Consider the following 21809-nt stretch of genomic DNA (forward strand, 5'->3'; position numbering starts at 1 on the left):
CCGGGTCTGGCAAACTCGCCTTGTTTATCAAGGCGCCAAGGAGACCCTCGTGGACTGTGGAGAGTTCGAGGATTTCCTGATAGAGCTAGATTTTCATTTTGTAGCTGCAGTGTCCATTCACTGAGACTCGCGAGTTCCCTCGGGTTGTAGCTCCGGATTGTGGTGTCTGTTTGCCATGGATACTCCATCCTGATGATTTAGAATAGGTATCTGCGATAGGTTGCGAGGGAACACCTGACTGCTAGGTATATGTTTGGAATATTTCAGGAGTGAGATTGAATTCTTATTCTTCTCCGGGCGGGAAGAAAGGCCAGGCTGGAGTACTTAAGGGATTGGTGGTAAGCTTATCAAACAAGAACATTTATGGCGCCACGCTGACCCAGGTCATCCAGTCGTCAAATCTCACGGCGCTAATGCATGAATGCAAATGAAGACATTAACCCTGTGCTATGTACTTGTACGAAGTATATCGACCCCACATAACCAGTACGTGGCGCAGTCATTTCAGCTGAAAAGGTTCATATAGCCTTCTCTCTAGCGAATTACGCTCCGTTTTCTTTGCGGCTGATTACCCTGAAGTCTGCCTTGGGGAAAAGAAAAGTGGGGGAAAGAATCGAAGTGGCCCGCCGCAGTCGCGTGTGGCCCGCCGCTAGTATTGGCATTCTTATCACTATACACTATACCAATCACTAGTTCTTTCCAACGAATAGTGGCAGTACAACTACTTACGTATTCTTAGAGGGTTATCAAAGCGGTGGCAGCTAAAATAGGAAAGCCCCACCTGATGTTGGGGAAATTATATGTATAGTGACCTAGGTAGCTGCCATGCGAGCAGAATAAAGCTCCATAAAAACGTTCGTAGCCCACGAAATGTTAACCAGCCTAATTTACCTAGGTAGTTAATGGCCAAGACTCTTACTAGACTTACACTGTTTTCAAATCCACAAGGATCAACAAAATCATTATAAATCATGCACTATTGGCGGGTGTCACCGATCGTGAAAATACAGTGCGCCTTACCGATGACAAGCGGCCGCTTCGGCAGATTACGACCCACCGGCGGTAATGACTCAAGGGCGGGAACACTCGATTCATAAAACCCGACATACCTGAAGACCTTGAATATCAATCTCAAACAATCCATCATGACTCAACTTCGTTTCGTTACCCTCGACGTCTTCACACTCAAGGCATACGGCGGCAACCCGCTCGCCGTCGTCTTCCTACCAGAAGACGAATCGGCTGCATTGACCCAGAGCCAGAAGCACACCATCACGAAAGAATTCAATCTTTCCGAAACTATCTTCGTGCACCCAGTCAGCGGCGCCTCGAGCAAGCGAACAATCGACATCTTCACCATCGAGTGCGAGATCCCGTTCGCCGGCCACCCCACCATCGGCGCGGCCTCGTGGTTCCTATGCCTCGCCCCGGAAGTGGCGGCCGGCAGTAATGTCACTTCTCTGGTGACAAAGTCAGGCGAAATCCCCATTTCGATCACCGACGCTGCAACCAAGGCTGTTTCCGCGCGCATCGCGCATAATACGCGCATCCACGCTTCAAGGTTCAGCATCAAGGACCTACTCCACTACCACCCCACCGTGGCACCATTCTTCGCATCAGATGCGTCGTTCCCTCTCTTCTCTATTGTGAATGGTATGAGCCAGACCTTCATCAAGCTTCCTTCGTTGGAAGCCCTGGCGGCCGTGACAACGGCTACTGGCGGAGAATATGTCCCCGTGCAGGATGGCACCCACCTCGACGAAGGGTGGAAGAACGGGCTGATCTGTGTGTACTTCTTTGTCCGCGATGTATATGACGATGTCACCCAACAGAAGGTTATCCGGACACGCATGATGCTAGGCCAGTTCGAAGATCCGGCGACTGGTAGCTCGGCCAGTGGGTTGGCGGCGTACCTGACACTGACAGAGGGTCAAGCGGGCGAGGAGCACAAATTCCATGTTATCCAGGGAGTGGAGATGGGCCGTCGCAGCGATATTGGCGTTAAAACTACTTTGAGCAAAGACAGGGTGATTGAGGAGGTTATCTTGACGGGAACTGCGGTGCAGGTATCGGAGGGTAGGATCATTGCGCCTGACTCAGAGTAGAATGTTTCGGGGTCAAAATCGGGAAAGGCGAGACCTGGGGCTGAGAACAATGAAAACTATGTATGACTCAAAATTGTATTTGAATACTTGGGTGTCGTTTTTTGCATTGCCACGGCCTCGTTTGTGACTCTCAGGTTGCCTTTATCATTGGTGCCTTGCAAGGCTGTGCTGTCCCCGCAGAAATTAAAATAATGATGCATTTAACGACTGGATTCCCTAACCATTTGAAGATAACTTATACCCTTGAGGCTTCCCTACCGATACACCTACTTCTGGATTTTGCTTATGGCTCTATTAGCGCAGTCTAATCTATCTATTTCATCAAGTCATCGTGTATTTCCCGGTCGCCTCCCACGGGCCCGTCCTCCTGGCGTGCAAAAATCGAGGTGTAAGGCTCGATTGGCCCAAAATGAAACTTTCCTTGCAGAAGAAAACCCGGCAGTTGAATCTAACTTTATCAAAAGGTCAGGCATTACAGACTAGAACGTTACAAGACTGCGGGCTAAATTACCGCTTGCTAGGTTCTTTGCTTTGCCATCCGAGTTGAGAAACGAAGTTTACCGCCATCTTCTTATCCAACCATGCAAATTTGACATGAGACACAAGGATTCCTGCAGATACCAGGACCGCATTTCCAATGTTAGACCCGGTCCTAGCTTGCTCCAAGAAGGCATCTGTGCGAGCTGCCGAACAGCAGGCTACAAAGAGCCCCAAGTCCAGATTTTCAAATCGCCTTTCCGCAGCAAATGGGGAAAACCACATACCAACGGGTATCTTTGCGACAACTGCTACTGGGATGTGGTTGGCAGAGTTTACGGCGACCCGTGCATGAAATCTCTCCGTTGTCTCTGTACGCGACGGACCAATCTGGAAGTTCTCCTCATCAACAGGAGATTTTACAATGAAGCGGCTCCGATATTTTGGTCTGAGAATCGTTTCGCTTTCGAATATCCTAATTTGCTTAGTGGGTTTATTCGCGCTATAAGTCCCCAGGTTCGTTCATGGGTGAGGCAAATATCTTTCATGCCGTCGCATAATCGTATCTTGCACGATGATACGACTATCCCCCAGAGAGTGATGTGGGGAGGACCAGCCAATGGTGACTTGGTGGATCCATGGGGTTGGGATGATATCAAAAGCTGTTGGCAGCTACTTCGTCAATGTGAAGGCTTGATGAGGCTGGAACTTGACGTATTCTGCCTGCAACGATTAGATTGGGCTCTGCTCATCCGGCTAATTCACGTCAAAGGATTGGTGGTTTTCTCGCGACGCCCGGGTGAAAATGAGATAGAGGACAGCCGCATTAACACCGACTCGAAGATATGGCTGTCGATTAGTGGCAGGAAGCCAGTTCATACACCCACAACCGAGCTGATGATCGAAAGTATGACCAATTCTCGGAATATGAAGGCCAAGGCCCTCAAGCGCCATTACGCGGAAACCAAGTTGCATGAAATATACGGAGGGGATATCTATCCCGAGGTGGACTATGACAGTGATGATTGGTAGTGTTAAATAGCAAAAGATCTGATGATTGTATTTCTTTTTCGCTGGGCTTTCTTAAATCTTTTTTTTCCTCGGCTAACTGATGCATAACTTTGAGCGTCCCTTCGACCGCCATTCGGCTCATCCGTTTCTCCTTCTCGAGCAGAGCGGCCAATTCCTCCTTCGGGACGCCGGGATGCCTCCACTCAAAGACGTAGGTCATGTAGAGTTCTCCGCCAGCACCTTCGCTGATGACATTGGATACCCGGCTTCCGTCCGGTTGTTGAAACTCGACGCGACACGTTTCGAACGCGGTCACGACCTCCTTGACCTTTTTCTGTGTCTCGCGGAATAGAACTTCACGAGTGGTGACTGAATTCCCTTGCGAATCTGTTGATTCGCTGATCACATCTGTGGACTCGATTGCTGCGGCGACAAAGGTCTCGGCGGACCGGATTTTCAAGAGTAATCCGGCCCAGACTTGAGAGAGCGAGAGTGGGGTGGTGCCGGGTGGGTTGATGGGCGCCGTGAAGGCGACGTTGTTGGTAGACGACATGATTGGTGGAGGGATTGGCAATTATTTGATGTGCAAACACTTGATTGACACAGTGAGCAAGTATAAGTCTGGAGAACACAGTTCGAGGCGGCGCGGTGTATTTTATGTTGAATTCGGTTCACGCGCCGTGCTGAATGCGGCATGACGTAAGGTTGGAAACGGTTGATAAGCTCGGGCTTTTTGCGGGGCCGAAGGGTCACCTTTGGTGTTTAACATCTTCAACATCTCGGAAATGCAAGTGAGATGAGGGGGCTGACATCGAACAACACATGTGAATATTCTTATTTTCGACTGTTGTCAATTACAAACCAAGTTGAATGAATTGCCGAAAGGAAAATATAGCTACATACTACCAGTAGTACTACTAGTAGTGTCCACCTCAGAACAGCCCGGGCGGTCAACTAAATACTAACTAGATCAGCTACAGGTACCTAGTAGGCAGGGGAAATATTATTCTGCGCTACTAGTATTTGCATCAAAAAGTACCTAGGCACTCTCTATTTCTCTAACATTGAATACATCACATCCGACCGAACCGTGTACTTAACCCCACGGAAGACATCATCCCCACCATGCATCAGATTCCTCTGCTGGAAGATGAGTATACGGCCTGTCTTAGGAAACACGCGGACAGAATCCTTAACCATAAACCCATGCATAAACGAAGTAGCACCACCTAACAGAGTCTCCGATCCCCCTCCCACTGTCTCACTAGAAAGCTCCTCCTTTTGAGCTGCTACTTTCCTCAATTCCTCTTCGTCCGGGTCAACCCCTATAATAAGAGCATTCTCCTTCTCAGCAAGCTCCAAATACGGCCGCAACTCTTCCATATCCTGCTCGCCTTCTCCACTCAAATAAAGCTGGATCGTAAACAAGGACCTCTCCGACTCGTCGGGAGTCACGTAGCATCCATCCCAATGAGGTCGAAAATAATCACCCCCCTCATAGCGTAGGAAGCGCAAGCGTTCATTAAGTCGTGGTTTTAGATACACGTCGCCTCGGCGCGCGGGACCAAGTCCAGTAACCAATGGCTGATTCTGCACTCGCGCGATGCCGAAATCGCGCAGAAATGGAAGCAGGCGGTCCATCATCCGCTGCGAGATATCGACTGAGTCGAGGATGATTCGTCCGCTTTTGCGGCTGTCGACTGACATGATTTGTCGGCCGCCGCCTGCGTTGATCATTGCGCGTTCCCAAGCTGGAGTTGGTGAGTGGGGTCCGTCTGCGTCTGTGCTAGTTGTTGTGGGAGTGATGGATTTTTCTGCGATTTGGAGGAGTTCTTTGCATTCTGCCTCGGTCATGAAATTGTCGACTATGGCGGCGAAGTTGTCCTTGAATGCGGTGATTGGCGGGGATGTCTTTGTGAAGTCGATATTGTGAACAGTCGCGTCTTTTGGGGGTCCCCGAAGGAAATCATCCCGTATATTGAGTGGCCCCATATTGAGGTATTCCTTGAATTGAGTGACTTGAGCTGGAGAGTGCCCAGGTGGGTTGCAGGGGTAAAATCTATTTATCTTGTTTTATTTTCGTCTGACGAGGCTCAGCCACCGACAGCAGGGCTGAGTCATCTCGACGATTTGAGGCTCTGCAGGCTGCTGCCTGTATGGGAAACCCACATGCGAAAATGCGGGGAACGTTAGATTTTTGGATGCTAGAGAAACCAAATCTTGAAGTTGTACTTGCCTTGCAAATCTCCTTTTGAACAAAGTCAACAGGGCTCATTCTGGGCCATGAATTGATTATCTGCAGGGGTGGGTCTCCCGGAGACCAATGAGATGTCTCCCTTTACCGCTGCTTATGGTGGCCGCAGACAGAACCCCGGTGAATGTGAACGAGGAGCAGCTAAATTCGCGAGCTTCACATTTCACTAAGAAAGACTGCCAGTTATCACCTGCAAATTATTATCATTCGACGTGCTACGGCAGCTTCCAAATGAAACCTGTAGTCACCCTCGTGGAGTCTCTAAGCATTCTTTTGAGATATCCGGCCGTGTTTCGAGTATGGGAGGTGATATCATTCCAGCCTATTCGCCAGAGCTATTCTGACTTAAAGCTCAGATTTGGTTGCCTATAAGCACTGGTTCTGATTATCATATTTCCCGACGCAAATCATATTGTGCAGAGGATCGAAGAGCATTTTTAAATTCTAAGGAAGATGAAGCTTTAGTCTTGCGAAAGTCTGCCTCGCAAGATTGCACTTGCACAATGCTAGTGGTCGCAATAAGTTGACCATCAATACCTTTCTGAAACTAAAATTCACCTGTTATAGTCTCCTAGGCAGCTATTGTAGCCCAAGTTGCTATAACAGCACTAGGCCTTGAAAAGCTCGATCAGATGCACTGGACAGCCAAGGCAACTTTTACAGTCAGCCTCTCGACGGGTGGCCTTTCCGTATTCTATGCTTACCTGGTTCAGCAAACTATGAGCAGTCTCTTTACGGTAGATGACGTGAAGGACTTCTTTAGTCAACCAAGCAGTACTGAGCCACTCCGTAAGCTCGAGGCGGAGATTGATGACCTATTCGATCAACTCAAAAAGGAGAAAGAGACAACCACTTGCACAAGTCAAAAGTTGAAGATGATCCGTTCACTCATCAAGAAGTTTAAACGCGACAACCGGTGGACGGCAGCTTCATTTCATTCCTTTATGATGGTGAAGGCACCTACCATATTACTCAAATAAGCGTTGGGCGATTTTTTGATCGGTCTTGGCATTTATTTCGAATGTTTGGCCTTCAATGAGGAAATAGCTCCCCGTCAATCCCCGCTTGTGATATTCTTGTTCTGCCTCGTTAGTGTTTTCCTGGGTCTCCCCATTTACTATGTCCCGGCGGTACTCAAAAGCCTAGAGATGTCACCCTTGCGTCGCTACGCCCACCTTCTCAAGGAACCGATTCGGCGTAATACTCATGAAGAAGATTTTTTGAACGATATAACAAGTTTTACCAACTCGTGTGAGCCACAGCGGAGCCAATACGATGCTTCTGAGGATGCAGGATCCTTGGAAGATGGACTTGAAGATATTACCTGATCTGAACGTCCTGCGTCTCCTACTAACTAGCAGGTCTCGAAGAGTTTTAGTCTATTTTTATAATCCCAGAGACTTCGCATGGTCTACTCTACAGCTTCCTCGGACATGAATTTTCATGAATGAAAAAAGAAAGAAATATGACGCGGTCGTGGCGGTCAAGTAGCAAGCCTTCAACTTGGAAGGTCTCCATCATGTTCGGATCATAATGGGTGATTGAAAGTAGTAGACTGCAGCATACAAATCTTTGAGTTCTCCCGTATTAGTAGATACTCTCGTGCAGAGCGCCAAAAAAGGCGAATCAATTGCCTAAACTAAGGAGTTGTCTCCCATATCTACTTTCAATTTGGCTTAACCTTTGAGTCATGACCATATAATTTCAGACTTCCCCACCGGTACGTGGTCGGGATCTTCTTCCGGGCGGCATGTAAAAGTCGGTGGAAAAAAGGGTGCCCAACCCCGCGAAGCGGGCCTAGAAATCAAACAAAAACCCATTCAAAAATCAGAAAGCAAAATTCTCTACAGCCCCTCACAGGGCCAGAGCAGGCCCGGTGAAGCCGGGGTCCACGCCGAGGCCAAGCGCAGAAAACCGGGCCGGTCGGGGCAGTCGGTGGGGTTGATAGCCGATAAGCACACAACGCGAAATTCGAATGGAACGAAACAATGACGTGATGAGGTTAGAAATGGAAAGATAAAAAAAAAAGAAATGCAAAATGAGGGTATATTGTTCTATGTATGATATTCTATTTCTTTGGTGGGGGGGTTTTTTGTATTGGTTGGATGATGCGTGGATTCATGATGGGGTGCGACGCTCATCCAGCTGTTCATGTAGATATAGTCGGCCTTCGGTATTCACGAAGCCTCCGATTCCAAACGCGGGGATGATTCGGCACATGCGAAGGAGGGAGGCGCCGATCCAGTCGCGGCTGATCCGTGCGACACGTTCCTTTGTAGGCATCACTTGTGGCCGGTTGTATACGTCCAGGCCGAAGAGGTGGATCGGGGTACTGATAAGCTGGATGGAGGCAGGGATGGCGAGTTGGGCGATCAGGATTTTGAGATATTCCTGCGAGGCAATGGAGTCCGGGATAGTAGCCGAGACCATTGCGGGGAGACTGAAGGATCCGAAGATGGTGAGGCCATCTCGGAGAAGGAATGCAGAGTATGTGGCCAGGGGGGATTCTGGTGCGGCCAATGGAGCGGACCATCTTTGGGGGAGGTGGTGGTTTGGCGTCCGGTTGTGGTGCTGGAGATGGTGTCTTTGTTGGCTTTGGGCTGCCGAATAATTGGGCGAATTTGACATCTTTCCAAATGCCAACGGAGGAGTTGACCACGAATGTGGATGCGAATGTGGTCATGCCGGCAATGGCATGGTCGATCTTGGGATAGACTTTATTGAGGAGGGTTTCGGACATGTTGGCGGTTGCAAAGGTTGCTGTATAGAGGCCCCAGACCAGCAGGCTAGGGCGCGAAACTAGAAATGTGGCTGGTTGGGTGATAGAGAACCAGAGATGTCTGCGGAATGCGGGAAAGAGTGGTTGGTTGTAGAAGGATTTTTCGACGACGAGTCTAGGGAGAGTCAGCGAGTGCTCTAGAGAAATCTTGCGCAAGACTATGAATTTACTCACCTGTCAAAGATCATCACCGCTGGTGTAATCAGAGTTGCTGAGCCTGCAGCAACGAGGGTATCCGCCACCATGAGCTCGGCAAGCCGGCTGCCGCTGCGATGGATACCCAGCGGCATATGCTTCTCCTGAAGGTTTTGGTTCATGGTGCGTTTATATATGGTATGTTATTGTGTGTTGATTTATTCAGAACAGCCCAGCCACGATCATCAATTGAACGGGCCGTCTGGATGTGGAACTTGTCGCAATAATGTGGGTGTAGAAGTCGTGAGTTGCTGGTGGATATGCCAAAGTAGAGAAAGACAGAGCGGTTGGAAATTGGAATGGTCTCAAGTCCACAGTGCTAGGCGTTTAATGGAGAGAAACCTGGAGGCGAATACGATTAGATAAAACAAATGTAACGCGGGGCAGTGCAATAATATTATCTCATGAGACAACTTACTGTGGATCGACCAGGCCAACTTCCGGTGAAGGAAGGGAAAAAACTTGAAGTAGGGTTAAACGAAGGAGTGGGAGGAGGGGAAAAAGGAACAATGCCCGACAGAGGGAAAGATATAGTGTGTTATTATGGGGAAATCAGGTAATAAGAATGCCCACCATGTATCTTATCGCCCAACAATGGATTCAGGTAGTTGAGTTGGTGAACAAAACCCATTCGGCCTCTATAGATCGCACACTTCCCCTCGTCGGCATTTTCAACCAATCAAATTACGACCGGCCCGGCAGCCGGTGATGCAGCCGGCATTTTTATTGGCTCGGTGAGCCGGTATGATCGCCCACCTTTTTCAGGAACGCGACCTTCTAGAAGATCGGTGTGTCTCCTGTAAGTAAGTCAATCATCTTGCTCCTGAAACCACGCGTGGGATTTCCCCTAGAGGAATGATGGTGTAGAACGCCCCGCGTTCCCCCGATACCTCCCCCCCTATCCTTCCCCTCCCTTTGGTTCTTGGGGTTTGGCTTGGGCGGAGTTTTTACCGCCTACGGGGTATTACGGAGTGGGGTTTCTCTCCCTGTTGTCAAAATTGGGCAGTGACAGGAGACAAAGTTGGGGCTCGCCAGATCATCCAGACTTGTGTCCGAGCTTGATCTTGGGGTAAGATCTGAAGGAACCGCCGACGAGTCTCCTGGATCTTACTTGATTGGACTCGGCGCCCGCACTGAATGCCCGCTTTCGTTACTCTGTGGGAGCTTTCCCCAGGAGTAGTACTAATTTTGGAACCCGTCGGTGGCATGGAGTGTCGTCATGTATTCCAGTTTACCTAGAACCAGTTCTAAACTGGGGCCAAGTCCACACCCTGACCAGAAACCCTGGCCACAATTCTAGCCCACTATTTGAAGAACATTCACAATTATTGAAGAATCAGTAAGCCTTACTGAGTAATTACTAGGCTTTCCCAAGCCACTAGTGGTTACTAGTACTCTATCAATGGCGGTCAAAGACTCGGAGATTGCTAATGGCTGGGAATATAGAACTTGAACTCACTTGGGGGGGGTAGTCCGTACCCAGATGTAAAGTAGTTGCTATTGGTAGGTACATAGGCTGCCCAGCGAATGATGCAAGATAAGTTTTAGGCTGCTTTCTGAAATTGAATTTCATTCTAACATATCTAACCCGTAGAAAAGCGATATTGGTGCCCAGCGATGGACGGATAACGTTGTCCTGAGCCCTTCCAAGGCTATAATCGACCGGTGGTGGATGAAGTCCCGACCCAACCGTCTGGGGTTCGACAAGGAAGCAACCTTGGAACTCGGACCCAAAGCAAAATGAATACAGATATGAATTTCAAAGTCATTCCTTTGAAATTCCAATTGCACAAGGATTGTCCAATACTCACTGTGCTCTGTTTTCTTTTTGAATTGAAATCATCATAGACTAAATAGTAGGACGCATTGAGCAATTGGACAATAGAGAATTATGGACGATGCATATTGACTTTGAATACTACTGGGTATTATTGAAGCACCATTCAAATTAATTCTACGAAAGCTTAGATAGCCAAGCATCTTATAAGAAGCAGAATGTGAAAATATCCCAGCCAGTCTCGGGATGAAGAGATTTGGCAACAGTGTGGATCCGATCCGATCCCAACATCGTCCCCGCTCACAGGCAACACAATTCTACCTTTCTCAAAGGTGTACGGGGTACTCTGTATGGTTCAATTGAATGGTAATCCCCATTTTTAGAGCATTTTAATTTCCCACCGCATGCCTTGGATTGGTCCAATCGAAGGCTTGTTTCCTTCAGCCCTATAGGGCTGAGTGGGGTGGCTTCTCTTCTGTGCCAATAGGGCCTAACTTATTACGCTTGACTGCCCCCTATTGAGACCCAGAATGGTCAAAAGAAAGAACTGAGCAGATTATTACGAATGCTCTCATCAACGACACCTAGGGTACTCATCTCGGGCTCTCTTAGGCCGTGACCAGACGGAGAAGCTGCTTGCAACTCTTCTCCTTGTCATTATCCAACAGGATGAAGACGCTGGCGCCATTTTATTCAACATTCAAGCATTTTACATTCAGATTAACATGTGCTGCTCTTTGCTTCGGATTGTCGGGAATGTCAAGAGGTAGATTAATCGCCCGAAAACGCGTCTTCAAATAGCTAAAAAAAAGCAACAGGTCTCGACGAAGGCCTCATTGCCACGACGGTCGCGCAAAAATCGTTTGTCAATGAATTCAGTCTTCAAGACAAATCCCTCGATGCATCTCAACGAGCGAACCGCCTCTCGAATATCACCTCAATGGTTCACATTGGCAGCATTCCGGGCGCGCTGATCGCTTTCCTTCTTTGCGAGCGTATGGGAATGCTTTGGTCGATGCGTCAGCTCTGTACGCTGTGGCTCACGGGTGTTATCATCGTCATCACTGCTAGTGGGAGACTGGGTCAAATATACGCTGGTCGTTTTATAATGGGGCTTGGAATTGGACAAGCTGGGGTTGTGGCACCGACGTATCTTGCAGAGATTGCGCCGCGTAGCGCACGGGGTATGCTGGTGTCTGTATTTGGCATGTCGGAATATATTGGAATCATGGTTGGAGTGAGTATTTTGCGATAGTGATCATCATGATGGGTTGTGAATCGTCTAACCTGTCTGGTTTTAGTATTTTGCCGCATGGGGAGCAGCGGTGCATATGCCGAGCACTTCTTCTCGGCAGTGGATTATCCCGCAGTCGATACAAATAATCGTGGCGGGCCTTCTGATTATGGGCTCCTTTCTTTGCGAAGAGAGTCCTCGACATCTCTGTCGAGTTGGTAAATGGGATGAAGCACGCAGGGCTTTGGGGAAGATCTGGGGCCTGCCGGATGATCACCATGAGATTTCGACGGGACTGGAAGGGATCAAGGGACAACTGGAATATGAACAAGAGTGCTCCTTATACAGATCATGCATTGGATCACTGAAGGAGCTGTTTCTCTCTCGCTCCAATATTAGGAGACTACTGTTCGTGGTTTCTTCCCAGATTCTCAGTCAATGGTCCGGGGCCAATTCTCTCACAAGTATTCACACCCTTATCCCATCCCGATAACCAAATATGCTAATAAGATCGAAGCATATGCGCCCGAGCTATTCTCCTTGTTCGGAATCAAAGGCCAATCCGAAAAGCTATTCACAACAGCGATCTTCGGTGCCGTCAAATTTGTTGCATCTCTTCTTTGTGCTATTTTACTCATCGACCACGTCGGTCGGAAGCGGTCTCTGATCTCGGGAATCTTGGTACAACAAGTGGCAATGTGGTATATCGCTATCTATCTTACTGTCAACGCATCACTAGCTGGCGCTGAATCGCCTTCGACCAAACGAGCGGCCCTCGGTTCCATCATCTTCATCTACTTTGTAGGTATCGGGTGGGCAATGGGTTGGAATTCGATTCAGTATTTGCTTAACGCCGAGATATTCCCCTTACGAGTCCGCGCGACTGGATCGAGTCTTTTAATGTGTTTCCACTATGTTAACCGCTACGGACTCTCGAAGGTAAGTTACTCCCGAGGTCCTATGAACCAGTTTCTTGCAATCCCTGACCAAGATAGGCTGTTCCATCCATGCTATTGCAGAACTCCCTCCGTCCCGAAGGGACATTTTGGTTTTTTGCTATAATGACATTTTTTGGTCTATTATGGGCGTGGTTTCTGCTACCGGAGACCGCTGGTCGGACTTTGGAGGATACAAATGGTCTCTTTTGATAGTTAATTAAGCTGAGGAATGGACCACATCGACTAGTAATTAAGCTGTCACGAATCATATGTACAATATCCGGCATAAATTAAATGTTAATTGGGTTTTTTGGGTATGTTTTTTTTATTTCTTGAAATTGCCATAAAGGCTGAGAATAACGAACCCCGGTTATCTTTGTTGCCTTGTTGCCTTGGAGCCTTAAAGCCTTATTCGGACGGATCACTTCCATCTCTTCTCTCTCATCAAACTTGTTACTTTCGTCCAAGTGCTACTACATGCTAGCTGATATTCATGTATATTAAGCTTCGCAATACATGAGCATCCTCGAGCAGAAACAGAGCAGAATCAGTAGAGATCCAAAGAAGGCCATATAAAGTGGCTAAAACATAACGAGGCATGATTCTTGGTCTACGAAAAATCATCGTTACTTTAATCGATAGACCCAGTCATCCACTTATCCATTTTTAATTTACTAACTAATCCAGCTGTTAAGAATAAGCTATTGCTACAATATACTCTATAGCTATTAGCTGTTACCAGTAGCTACTATTATTTACTATGGCGCGTGTCACCTGACCCTCTGGCACGTGTTGAATACCCCAGACTCTGAGGCACAGGTTTACCCTTATCTCTACCTCTTGAAGGACCTACCGGATGCATATTGTACCTGCCTTGATGGTCTAGACTATTCATCCTCGACTGGCGACCAATCATGGTGGATGACTTGGTCATCGACCCTTTTTTTTGTCTCCGCGGGCGAGTCTTCCGATCTCCTCCGCCCTCCTCTCCCTCGCATCATAGCCTCGCGATCTCGCGACTCTCACAATGCCCAGGGCTGGCGAATCTTCATCGGCCCCGCGGCTTTCTCAGCGCAGGCCGTTGGCATGTCAAGGTATGTTTCATCTTTCCCCGCGCGTGCCCTGAGCTGTGGTGCGACCGGGCAGACATTGACGGGTCGCAGAATGTACCAGACGGAAGCGAAAATGCGATAAGCAGTCCCCCTGTTCGCGGTGTCGGCGTTTGAATTTGAACTGTTCAGTCGAAACCGTTCGCCTGCGACGCGATGCTGTACAGCATGCCTCCGAGATCCAATTTCTGGAAACGATCCTGGTGGATCTGGATTCCTTTTCGACCGAGAAACTGCCGGAGATCGCCCAGAAATTGAAGAACAGGGTCACGCTTCTCCAGACAGGCGATAGTGCAGTACCAAGAAATCAGACTGAGCAATTTGATCAAGTTGATCTGGCTCCGGCGTCCGAATCGTTGCAATTGTCGGAGTCCGTCGATGGGAAACAAATGCGGCATCGATTTGCAGAAGCTCCTTCAGATAATACAGACCCACCGCTGGTCACAGCGATTGAGCATCTCGCCTGGGGCAGAAACTCCGCTGGATGCTATCCCCACCGGAGATGCGCTTGTCAATATCGCAGGGATAGCCCGGAGTTTCTATCAACGAACAGCGCGTCATTTCAAATCTTCGGTTCGGCGTTGGAGTCAATGGTTGATTTTCCAAGGACCACCGAAGCCCAAAAGCTTATCAAGTTCCATGTCTATCACCTTGCATGGCATCACAATTGTTTCCATGGCCCGACATTTCTTCAACAATGTGAAGTCTTTTGGACGAGTGGGAGATGCGATCATCCTCTCTGGGTTGCCCTTTACTTTGCAGTCCTGAGCTGCACCATCAATTCGATTCAAAACAGCCAAAAGTTACGGTCGCAGGTCGACGTAAATCTAGATGCGATGCAATCCACCCAACAGCTGTTCTCTGCCATGGTGCAGACCATGTATAGCTCACACTTTTTGAACAATATTTCGATCTACTCCGTTCAAGCCGTGGTCATCTCAACAGAGGTTGCGCATAACCTGGGCTTGAGTCAACTCAACGCGACCTTATTCAATGCAGCTGTGCGTATCGCCGAGTGCCTGGGGCTTCACAAAATCAAAGACCACCCAACTGTAGGGTCCCAGAACAGAGACCACAGAGATCAGTGGGAGGAGCGGATTGAACGAGAAGTCGGCAGGAGAGTCTGGTGCCAAATGATTATCCAAGATCATTTCGCCATTCCCTTCACTGACACATATAGCATATCCCCCATGCATTATTCTACGAATCGCCCCATGAATGCAGATGACTACAATTTAGTGGAAATGCCAGCCACTACCCCAACAATCAGTACATATGTCCGCGTCCTTGTGAATCTGGCCGCACTGATGCCCGATCTGTGCGATGGACTCGGTCCAATGAATAAAAGAAAGACCACACGAGAACAATACGAGCGGATCCTCCAAGTTGATCAACAAATGCGAACAATCGTTCAAAATATACCATCTTTCTTACTGCGGCCGGACAAGCCTAAAGAGGCCCAAATTCCGTGGTTAAGAATTGCGCGACGAAGTCTTGCCATCACCGCAGCCGAAAAGATCATCATGGTTCATCGACCTTTCCTGTTCCACTCATTTCACGATTCAAGATACAGACACACGAGGCGCACATGTGTCGCTGCAGCAATGACGATATTACGCGAGCACGAGACAATTGTCGAAGAAGACGACCTTTCTATCTGGACACACAGCGCTTTTGCCATTACAGCCGCCGTGATTCTATGCTTCGAGGTGAACTCCATCGCAGAAGACGCTGATAACGCAAAGAAAGAGCTTTATAGAGATGCCGTTCTGTCCGCGCGTGATCGTCTTGCTCAACGGCATTCGGATGTCCTTGCCCAGCGGGGCGTTGCCCTCGTTGATGCAATTTTCATCTCTGAAGGGTCGGAGTCGAGTTTTGGCACTATTGAGTTGAAACCGGGCATGCCGATCGATTTCAATCGGATTTTCGCCAATTTTTCGACCCTTAGCAAGATGAATCCGAACGCTGATGTCGACGATATGTCTATCACCAAGTTACTCGGAAACACACCCGAGGGCTCCGGGTCTGCTGGATTTGATGCGGATGAAATGGCCTTGGCGTGGAACCAAGAAGAAATCGACTTTGACGCCTGGTTCAATGGTGTCTTCAATACTCTACAGACCTCTCCCTTGTGAGCGTGAAATGCATCGGGTGGGCACCTCAACTTTGATTTTGTTAGGCTACTGGACAGACTGGGACGAAACGGAGTTAGATACCAGGGAGAACTAAAAGGGGTGCTTTAGTTTCAAATATTTTCGAAATTTATTTTGCAAGATTGGACCATCACATGAACCGTTTCTCTGATTACCCCATGCTACTACCTACAATCTAATGAGCTCTCTTTACCCGTCAACGATCATGTCACAGTCAGCGTTACGATAGTCCAACTCGGTCTCCTGATTGACGTGTTCCTGCAGAGGTGAGAATCTGGACTTGTATATTCAGCAAAAGACATTACCTTTATCAACTCGATATTTTCCTGGTTTCGCTTTTTGAAACCACCACCTGCGAGCTGGCGCTTTTTGCGCTGGCGGGATAGGACATTGCTCTGCTGGAATTAGAACTCGCCGGTGTTTCATCTCTGAAAAAGGGGGGATATCTCACTTCTTCAACGGTGCTTTCCATGATGTACCGTACGATTCTGACCTGCGAGACCTGACCAAGTCGCAACGCCCTACCAATTGCCTGCTCTTCGATAGAAGGATTCCATTGTGGTTCAAGCAGGTAGATGCAAGATGATGACACGAGATCAAGTCCCACGGCGCCGGTTCCAAGAGTCATTAGAAGAACGTTCGTATCATTTGTGCCCTCGTATGTTGCCAGAGCCTGTTGTCGTTTGGTTAATGGAAGAGACCCATCTATCATGCTGAATGCTATATCGTGGCTTGTAAGTAGTTCAGAGATAATGGCAAGAGTTTTTCTCCAACTTGAAAAGACAATACTAAATGACGAGGTGTTAGAATAATTATTGCCCAGGCCGTGATCAGGAATTTAGTTTGTATATACCATCTTTGAGATCGGTTTTGAATAATGTCTTCCAGAAGAGCGCGTAGCTTTGTAGGATATCTTTCACGAAAAGTACCAGAGTTTTGTCGAGTCGGAGTCTCTTGATGCGCTGCCTGGTGCAATGTCTTACTCTGAGAGCCAGAAGAAGTCGAGTGAAGCACACAAGTAGGACAACTGTCCTTCTTCTCTAGGTAAACCGGCAAGCAGGCCACGCAAACTAGATGCTCGCAGTTTGGAAGAATGACAGCTTCACCAAGGCCAGTTGCTTCAAGAGAGCCACTCAAACCATGGACTCTTCCGTCACAGTAAGCACAAATATCGTCCCCTACTTGCTGGAGAAGAGAGAATGCTTCATCCAAATCCACAGGCATGTTAGTCGCCGCTTTTCCATTATTGCAAAAAAGGCGCAGCGCAAGTAGAGATTCCAGAACAGTTGAATTGGGTCTCCCCTTTTGTTGGTGACCGATACCACTGACTGCCATGTCCATTTTCAGTTTGCAATCATGAAGAAGTTCGCGGTATTGAAATCGTTCGAGCTGCGACATGGGCAATTTTTTCTCTTGAATGATGGGCTCGGGGATCTTCAATAGATCTCTTTTTCGTCTGATGCAGACTGCATGGAGTAGAGTTTGCATATTTTTGAAACCATACCTTGTATTGGAAGAGATTGGGTGAGAGATCAGCTTGCGAAAGGTGGTCGGTCTTTCTAGTACGGGAACTTTAAGAAAGGCGATAAGTGCTCCCAGATCCTCGATATCATTTTGGATAGGCGTTCCTGTAAGGCACCATCGGTTCTGGGCAGATAAGTTTGTAACAGCTTGATACTGTTTTGTTGCTCTGTTTCTGATATGGTGGGCTATACTTCGCCAATCTTATTAGCATTGTCAAAGGTCTCAATTTCATCGACGACTCTACCTTCATCAAGAACGATTCGAAACCAATTGATGTTTGATAAAAAGCTGGCTCCGCGACGGACCTCGGTTGCAAGAGTTGCATATGTTGTGAATACAATAGCTCTTTTGCGAAGAAATTCCTTCTCTAAATATCTGTCCAATCCAATGTGTTTATGAAAGACTAAGCTCGACGGAAAGGCGTGCCTAACAGTCGTTAGCTTCAGTCATAATTTCCAGTATTGTCACTCTCACTTTCTAATTTCTTTAACCCAGTTATCTATAATAACTGTACCTCAAAGTTAGATGAACTGTCGTAAAAATAAGCGAGCGCAGCGTACGAGTTGATGGAACCAGAATAAGAGTCGCTTGCGAGTTCAATTTTGTCTGCGGTTGGGCCTGCAGTTGAGATTCGTCTATGTCGGGTCCTTCAAACTCCTTTGCCCGGTCGAGAGTCCCGGCTATGACTGACAATATTACCAAAGTCTTGCCCAGACCCATCTCGTCGGCAAGGATCCCACCTCGAGCATGGTCAGGTTGGAGTCGCTTTTCTCCATTCAAGACATGTTGGTAGCTACGAAATATCCAATCAATATACAGAATAGTTATCTCTAGGGCGGAAGCTTACAATGGTTCATCCTCATCCTTGTCATTGTATCTCCATAGACTCTGCTCTTCGGGCATTTCTCCCCGTTCTCGGCGAGAAATAAAGTCAACTGCTTCTTTTTGATGCCTTTATTTTGGTGTTAGCCACTGAAGAAATCGACCGTACTGTAGAATTCGAATATTAACTCACTCACGAAGCTCTGTTTGAATACGACGATCGACTGATATGTTAGCTCCTGACTCGTGCCTTAATCCCGTGTCCAAAAAGTGATCCACATTGTCAGCGTCATCATCCTGCGAAACGGTTTGTTCATCATCAGGAGATGAGTTATCTCCATCATTTTCGTAGTCAGAGAGGGGTGGGATTTGGGTTTCTTCGGAAAACCCAGCTATTGAAAGAATCTGAGGGTTCTTGTAGGTCATCTTGTCGAGTCCGTAGCGAGGGGGCTGTAAGAAGTTCTGGGTCTTTCCGAGAATAATTCCCACTTCTTTCGCATCTTTCTCGAAACCATATATATTGATCTCAACGGATAATGACTTTCCGCGACTGCCTCGAGTATCGTCTCCCTCCGAGGAGTGAATCGTGTCATGTATATGGCTGGTTGAAGTGAAGGCCTGGAGCCGAACTTGAAGGGCTTCTGTAAGTGTAGAAAGATCACTACTTTTCTTCTTATTCAGGAGAGCAATCTTGGTATGGCCGTTTGTGATCGAAAAGAAGTCCCCTTCACGAAGTAGAGGAAATGACTGCTCTTCAGATTCCGGGTTTTCTGGTAAACCAGACAAACCCTCGGAACCACACAACTGGGTTTCAACGTCGATTATCTGCACAATTCAGTACTGCTAGGCCTTAGATACCTAGATATACATAAATCAACTTCAGTGCTCACTTACAGATCCAAAACATATCTCATCGCCCTTGTCAACCTCCTCTAGTAATAGTGGGGTTGAAGACGGATGGCGCTGTTGACCATCATCCCCTATGAAGGGCAACTTTCGCTTGCGAATTTCCTCCATGAAGAATGACCCAGCTAGCGAAAGACAAGATTTGATGATGCGAAAGGAGTGAGGAACCAGATTTTACCTGTGTATTGTGAGAAAACAGACAGGACTAGAGCCAAGGCGAGGCGGACTGGGTGCCTTCACGTCTGACACGGACTCAGCCAGCTGATTACGTTCGAGGTTGACAAGACTCTCAACCCAATCAAAAGACAAGCAACTTCGCCTAGGTGACTCCTATATTTCAACGACCCTTTCCTTGCTATTACCGTGGGCGGAATTGCGTTTATTGCATGTTCATTGGGCCACGACAAGGCGAAGCCCCGGTCAGGCAGCGACCGGCGAGAGGGGGTGAAGGAGGCTGTGCGCCTTGCAGAGCCTCACTGCTTATGACCACGACCGCCCAGTTTGAGAACCGATTGAAATACATTACATGCCCAGGCCCAGGCTCAGCCGCATTTGAATTGCTAATAGTCGACGAAATCACTCGCACCCGTTTTGAAATAACCATCGGCCAACTTGAAAGCAATCGACGCGATCGGGCAGAGACAAAATGACACAAAAGTCTCTTCACGACCCCGTATTCCAGAAAGTTCTTGATGGGTTCAAAAGGGACTTGAGCAAAAAGGACAAAGACTTTTTTACCACTGTCACCAGCTTTGAGGAGCTCGAAAAAAGTATCGGAAACTTACAGGCAACACAAAATGGCAAACGCCGGGCACGAAACCTCGAGCGACTGGGTCCATTTCTGGAAGCGATGAAGCAATGGGGTCAAGTTGTAGAGGTGTTTTGTAACAGCAGTGAATTTGTGGCCTTTGTGTGGGTAAGTAGCCATGGAATTGATCGTCAAGAAATAAAAATCTCATTTTTTTCAGGGACCGATCAAGTTTGTTTTGCTGGTATGACTCTCCAGCTTACTCAGAGGACTTGAACGCAAAGCTAACGCGACCAAGTCATTTGAAAAGTTTGAAAACGTGTTCAATGGAATACTAGATATCTACCACGAGCTTGGCGAGAATATTCCTCTTCTCCAGCAGTACCAGGAGCTCTTCAATAACGAACCTTTCATGGTTAAAATCTTGTCTGACATATATGAGGATATCCTGAAGTTCCACCGCATGGCGATAAAATATTACAATCAAGGGCGTGAGTTGAATTTCCTATTCTCTTAAAGCAAAAAGCCAGGCTCATGACGATATCCAGTGTTTAAACAATTCTTTTCATCCACTTGGAAGGCTCATCAGGCTAGTTTCAAGCATATCATCGCAAATCTTGGGAGAAACCGAGGGTTGATTGAGAGCAAGGCAAGGATTCTTCACATGCAAGCCTTTGAAGACTCACGACTGGTAGAGGACGATCACCATAATTTGCATTTGCAGGCCTTCAACGATGCACAAAGGACTGCAGATTATCACCATGCTGCACAGTTGGACGCATTTGATGAAGCTCGCCAGATTGCAGAGCGCGAACAATACAAGCAAACCCAGCTTGAAGAGCAGAGGCAATGCCGAAGAGTATTTGAGTGGCTCCGAGCTCCTAACACTGATATCGAACATGGAAATTTGCTCAAAGTACGGAATGAATACCCTAACACTGGGGCGTGGCTGCTTGAAAACTCATCTTTCAAAGAGTGGATTCATCCAGACTTTGCGAGAATTCCGCCTCTACTTTGGCTTAAGGGAATTCCTGGATCTGGTACGAATTCTCTCCCAAGACTTTTATTTTCAGAAAGATAAGCCAACCCAGATGAAATAGGCAAAACTGTGCTTGCGTCTCTGGTGGTAGAGGAGATTCGTAAACTCAAGCGAAACCCCACCGTTCTTTTCTTCTACTGCAAACACGATAATCCTGAATTCAGCACTTTCTCTGCAATTGCGAGAGGTCTTCTGGCTCAGCTGTTGGAGCAAGAGCGACATTTACTCCCTTACTTCGACCAGGAATGCTGCACGAGCAAGGAACCAATTCTTCAAACCCCAGAGAAGATCCAAAAATTACTGGATACCGCTCTCAAGCATTGTAAAAGTGCTTATATTGTGCTTGATGGTCTCGATGAATGCGAAAGAGAAGAGCGAAAACAGATATCGGCGTGGTTTCGAGAACGAGTCGAGAATGCTCCTCATAATGAACCTTTGAAATTAAGATGTCTCTTTACCAGTCGAGATGACGGTCATGGGAGAAAGGATTTTGAAGACATTGATACAATCATAGTTGATTCCAGTGACATTGCGAAAGACTTGGAAATATTCTGCCAGCGACAAGCGGATCTTTTAGGAGTCAAGTTTCAACTTACAAGCGACAGAGCAAATGATATAGCTTTAGCAGTTTCTCAGAGGGCGGCAGGTTAGTGATTATGGACATCTTGGCCCCAAATGATTCTAGCACGCTGACATGGATAAAAGGCATGTTTCTGTTACCGAAATTGGTGTGGAACA

At 47.6% G+C, this 21809-nt stretch overlaps 9 protein-coding genes across 9 annotated transcripts; 5 read left to right on the top strand and 4 right to left on the bottom strand.

The window, feature by feature from the left end:
* Positions 1 to 1145: 1145 nt before the first annotated feature.
* Positions 1146 to 2105, top strand: N7533_001939 (PhzF family phenazine biosynthesis protein; the record flags this gene model as incomplete). Its single annotated transcript, XM_057098589.1, has 1 exon — positions 1146 to 2105. One exon carries the CDS (start codon positions 1146 to 1148, stop codon positions 2103 to 2105), a length of 960 nt encoding a protein of 319 aa, XP_056963725.1.
* A 1023-nt stretch (positions 2106 to 3128) lies between these two features.
* On the top strand, positions 3129 to 3614 carry N7533_001940 (uncharacterized protein; the record flags this gene model as incomplete). The annotated part of the gene is made up of 1 exon (XM_057098590.1): positions 3129 to 3614. One exon carries the CDS (start codon positions 3129 to 3131, stop codon positions 3612 to 3614), a length of 486 nt encoding a protein of 161 aa, XP_056963726.1.
* Positions 3615 to 3616: 2 nt separating this feature from the next.
* N7533_001941 (SRPBCC family protein) lies at positions 3617 to 4146 on the bottom strand (the record flags this gene model as incomplete). The annotated part of the gene is made up of 2 exons (XM_057098591.1): positions 3617 to 3632; positions 3692 to 4146. 2 exons carry the CDS (start codon positions 4144 to 4146, stop codon positions 3617 to 3619), a joined length of 471 nt encoding a protein of 156 aa, XP_056963727.1.
* A 497-nt stretch (positions 4147 to 4643) lies between these two features.
* Positions 4644 to 5585, bottom strand: N7533_001942 (uncharacterized protein; the record flags this gene model as incomplete). The annotated part of the gene is made up of 1 exon (XM_057098592.1): positions 4644 to 5585. The coding sequence occupies one exon, from the start codon at positions 5583 to 5585 to the stop codon at positions 4644 to 4646; it is 942 nt and encodes a 313-aa protein (XP_056963728.1).
* Positions 5586 to 7965: 2380 nt separating this feature from the next.
* On the bottom strand, positions 7966 to 8943 carry N7533_001943 (uncharacterized protein; the record flags this gene model as incomplete). Its single annotated transcript, XM_057098593.1, has 3 exons — positions 7966 to 8418; positions 8474 to 8741; positions 8801 to 8943. 3 exons carry the CDS (start codon positions 8941 to 8943, stop codon positions 7966 to 7968), a joined length of 864 nt encoding a protein of 287 aa, XP_056963729.1.
* A 2411-nt stretch (positions 8944 to 11354) lies between these two features.
* Positions 11355 to 12980, top strand: N7533_001944 (uncharacterized protein; the record flags this gene model as incomplete). Its single annotated transcript, XM_057098594.1, has 5 exons — positions 11355 to 11364; positions 11417 to 11835; positions 11900 to 12296; positions 12350 to 12771; positions 12828 to 12980. The coding sequence occupies 5 exons, from the start codon at positions 11355 to 11357 to the stop codon at positions 12978 to 12980; spliced, it is 1401 nt and encodes a 466-aa protein (XP_056963730.1).
* An 817-nt stretch (positions 12981 to 13797) lies between these two features.
* N7533_001945 (fungal specific transcription factor domain-containing protein) lies at positions 13798 to 16014 on the top strand (the record flags this gene model as incomplete). Its single annotated transcript, XM_057098595.1, has 2 exons — positions 13798 to 13864; positions 14012 to 16014. The coding sequence occupies 2 exons, from the start codon at positions 13798 to 13800 to the stop codon at positions 16012 to 16014; spliced, it is 2070 nt and encodes a 689-aa protein (XP_056963731.1).
* A 207-nt stretch (positions 16015 to 16221) lies between these two features.
* N7533_001946 (DEAD/DEAH box helicase) lies at positions 16222 to 19395 on the bottom strand (the record flags this gene model as incomplete). The annotated part of the gene is made up of 10 exons (XM_057098596.1): positions 16222 to 16290; positions 16338 to 16427; positions 16484 to 16820; positions 16886 to 17679; positions 17748 to 17982; positions 18031 to 18064; positions 18117 to 18349; positions 18404 to 18508; positions 18572 to 19203; positions 19273 to 19395. 10 exons carry the CDS (start codon positions 19393 to 19395, stop codon positions 16222 to 16224), a joined length of 2652 nt encoding a protein of 883 aa, XP_056963732.1.
* Positions 19396 to 20696: 1301 nt separating this feature from the next.
* N7533_001947 (ATP-binding protein) lies at positions 20697 to 21722 on the top strand (the record flags this gene model as incomplete). The annotated part of the gene is made up of 2 exons (XM_057098597.1): positions 20697 to 21072; positions 21133 to 21722. The coding sequence occupies 2 exons, from the start codon at positions 20697 to 20699 to the stop codon at positions 21720 to 21722; spliced, it is 966 nt and encodes a 321-aa protein (XP_056963733.1).
* Positions 21723 to 21809: the final 87 nt, after the last annotated feature.

This window comes from Penicillium manginii (assembly GCF_028828005.1).
Source record: "Penicillium manginii strain IBT 31320 chromosome Unknown utg000002l:1.0-5564898.0:1.0-5567710.0, whole genome shotgun sequence".
NCBI lineage: Eukaryota > Fungi > Ascomycota > Eurotiomycetes > Eurotiales > Aspergillaceae > Penicillium > Penicillium manginii.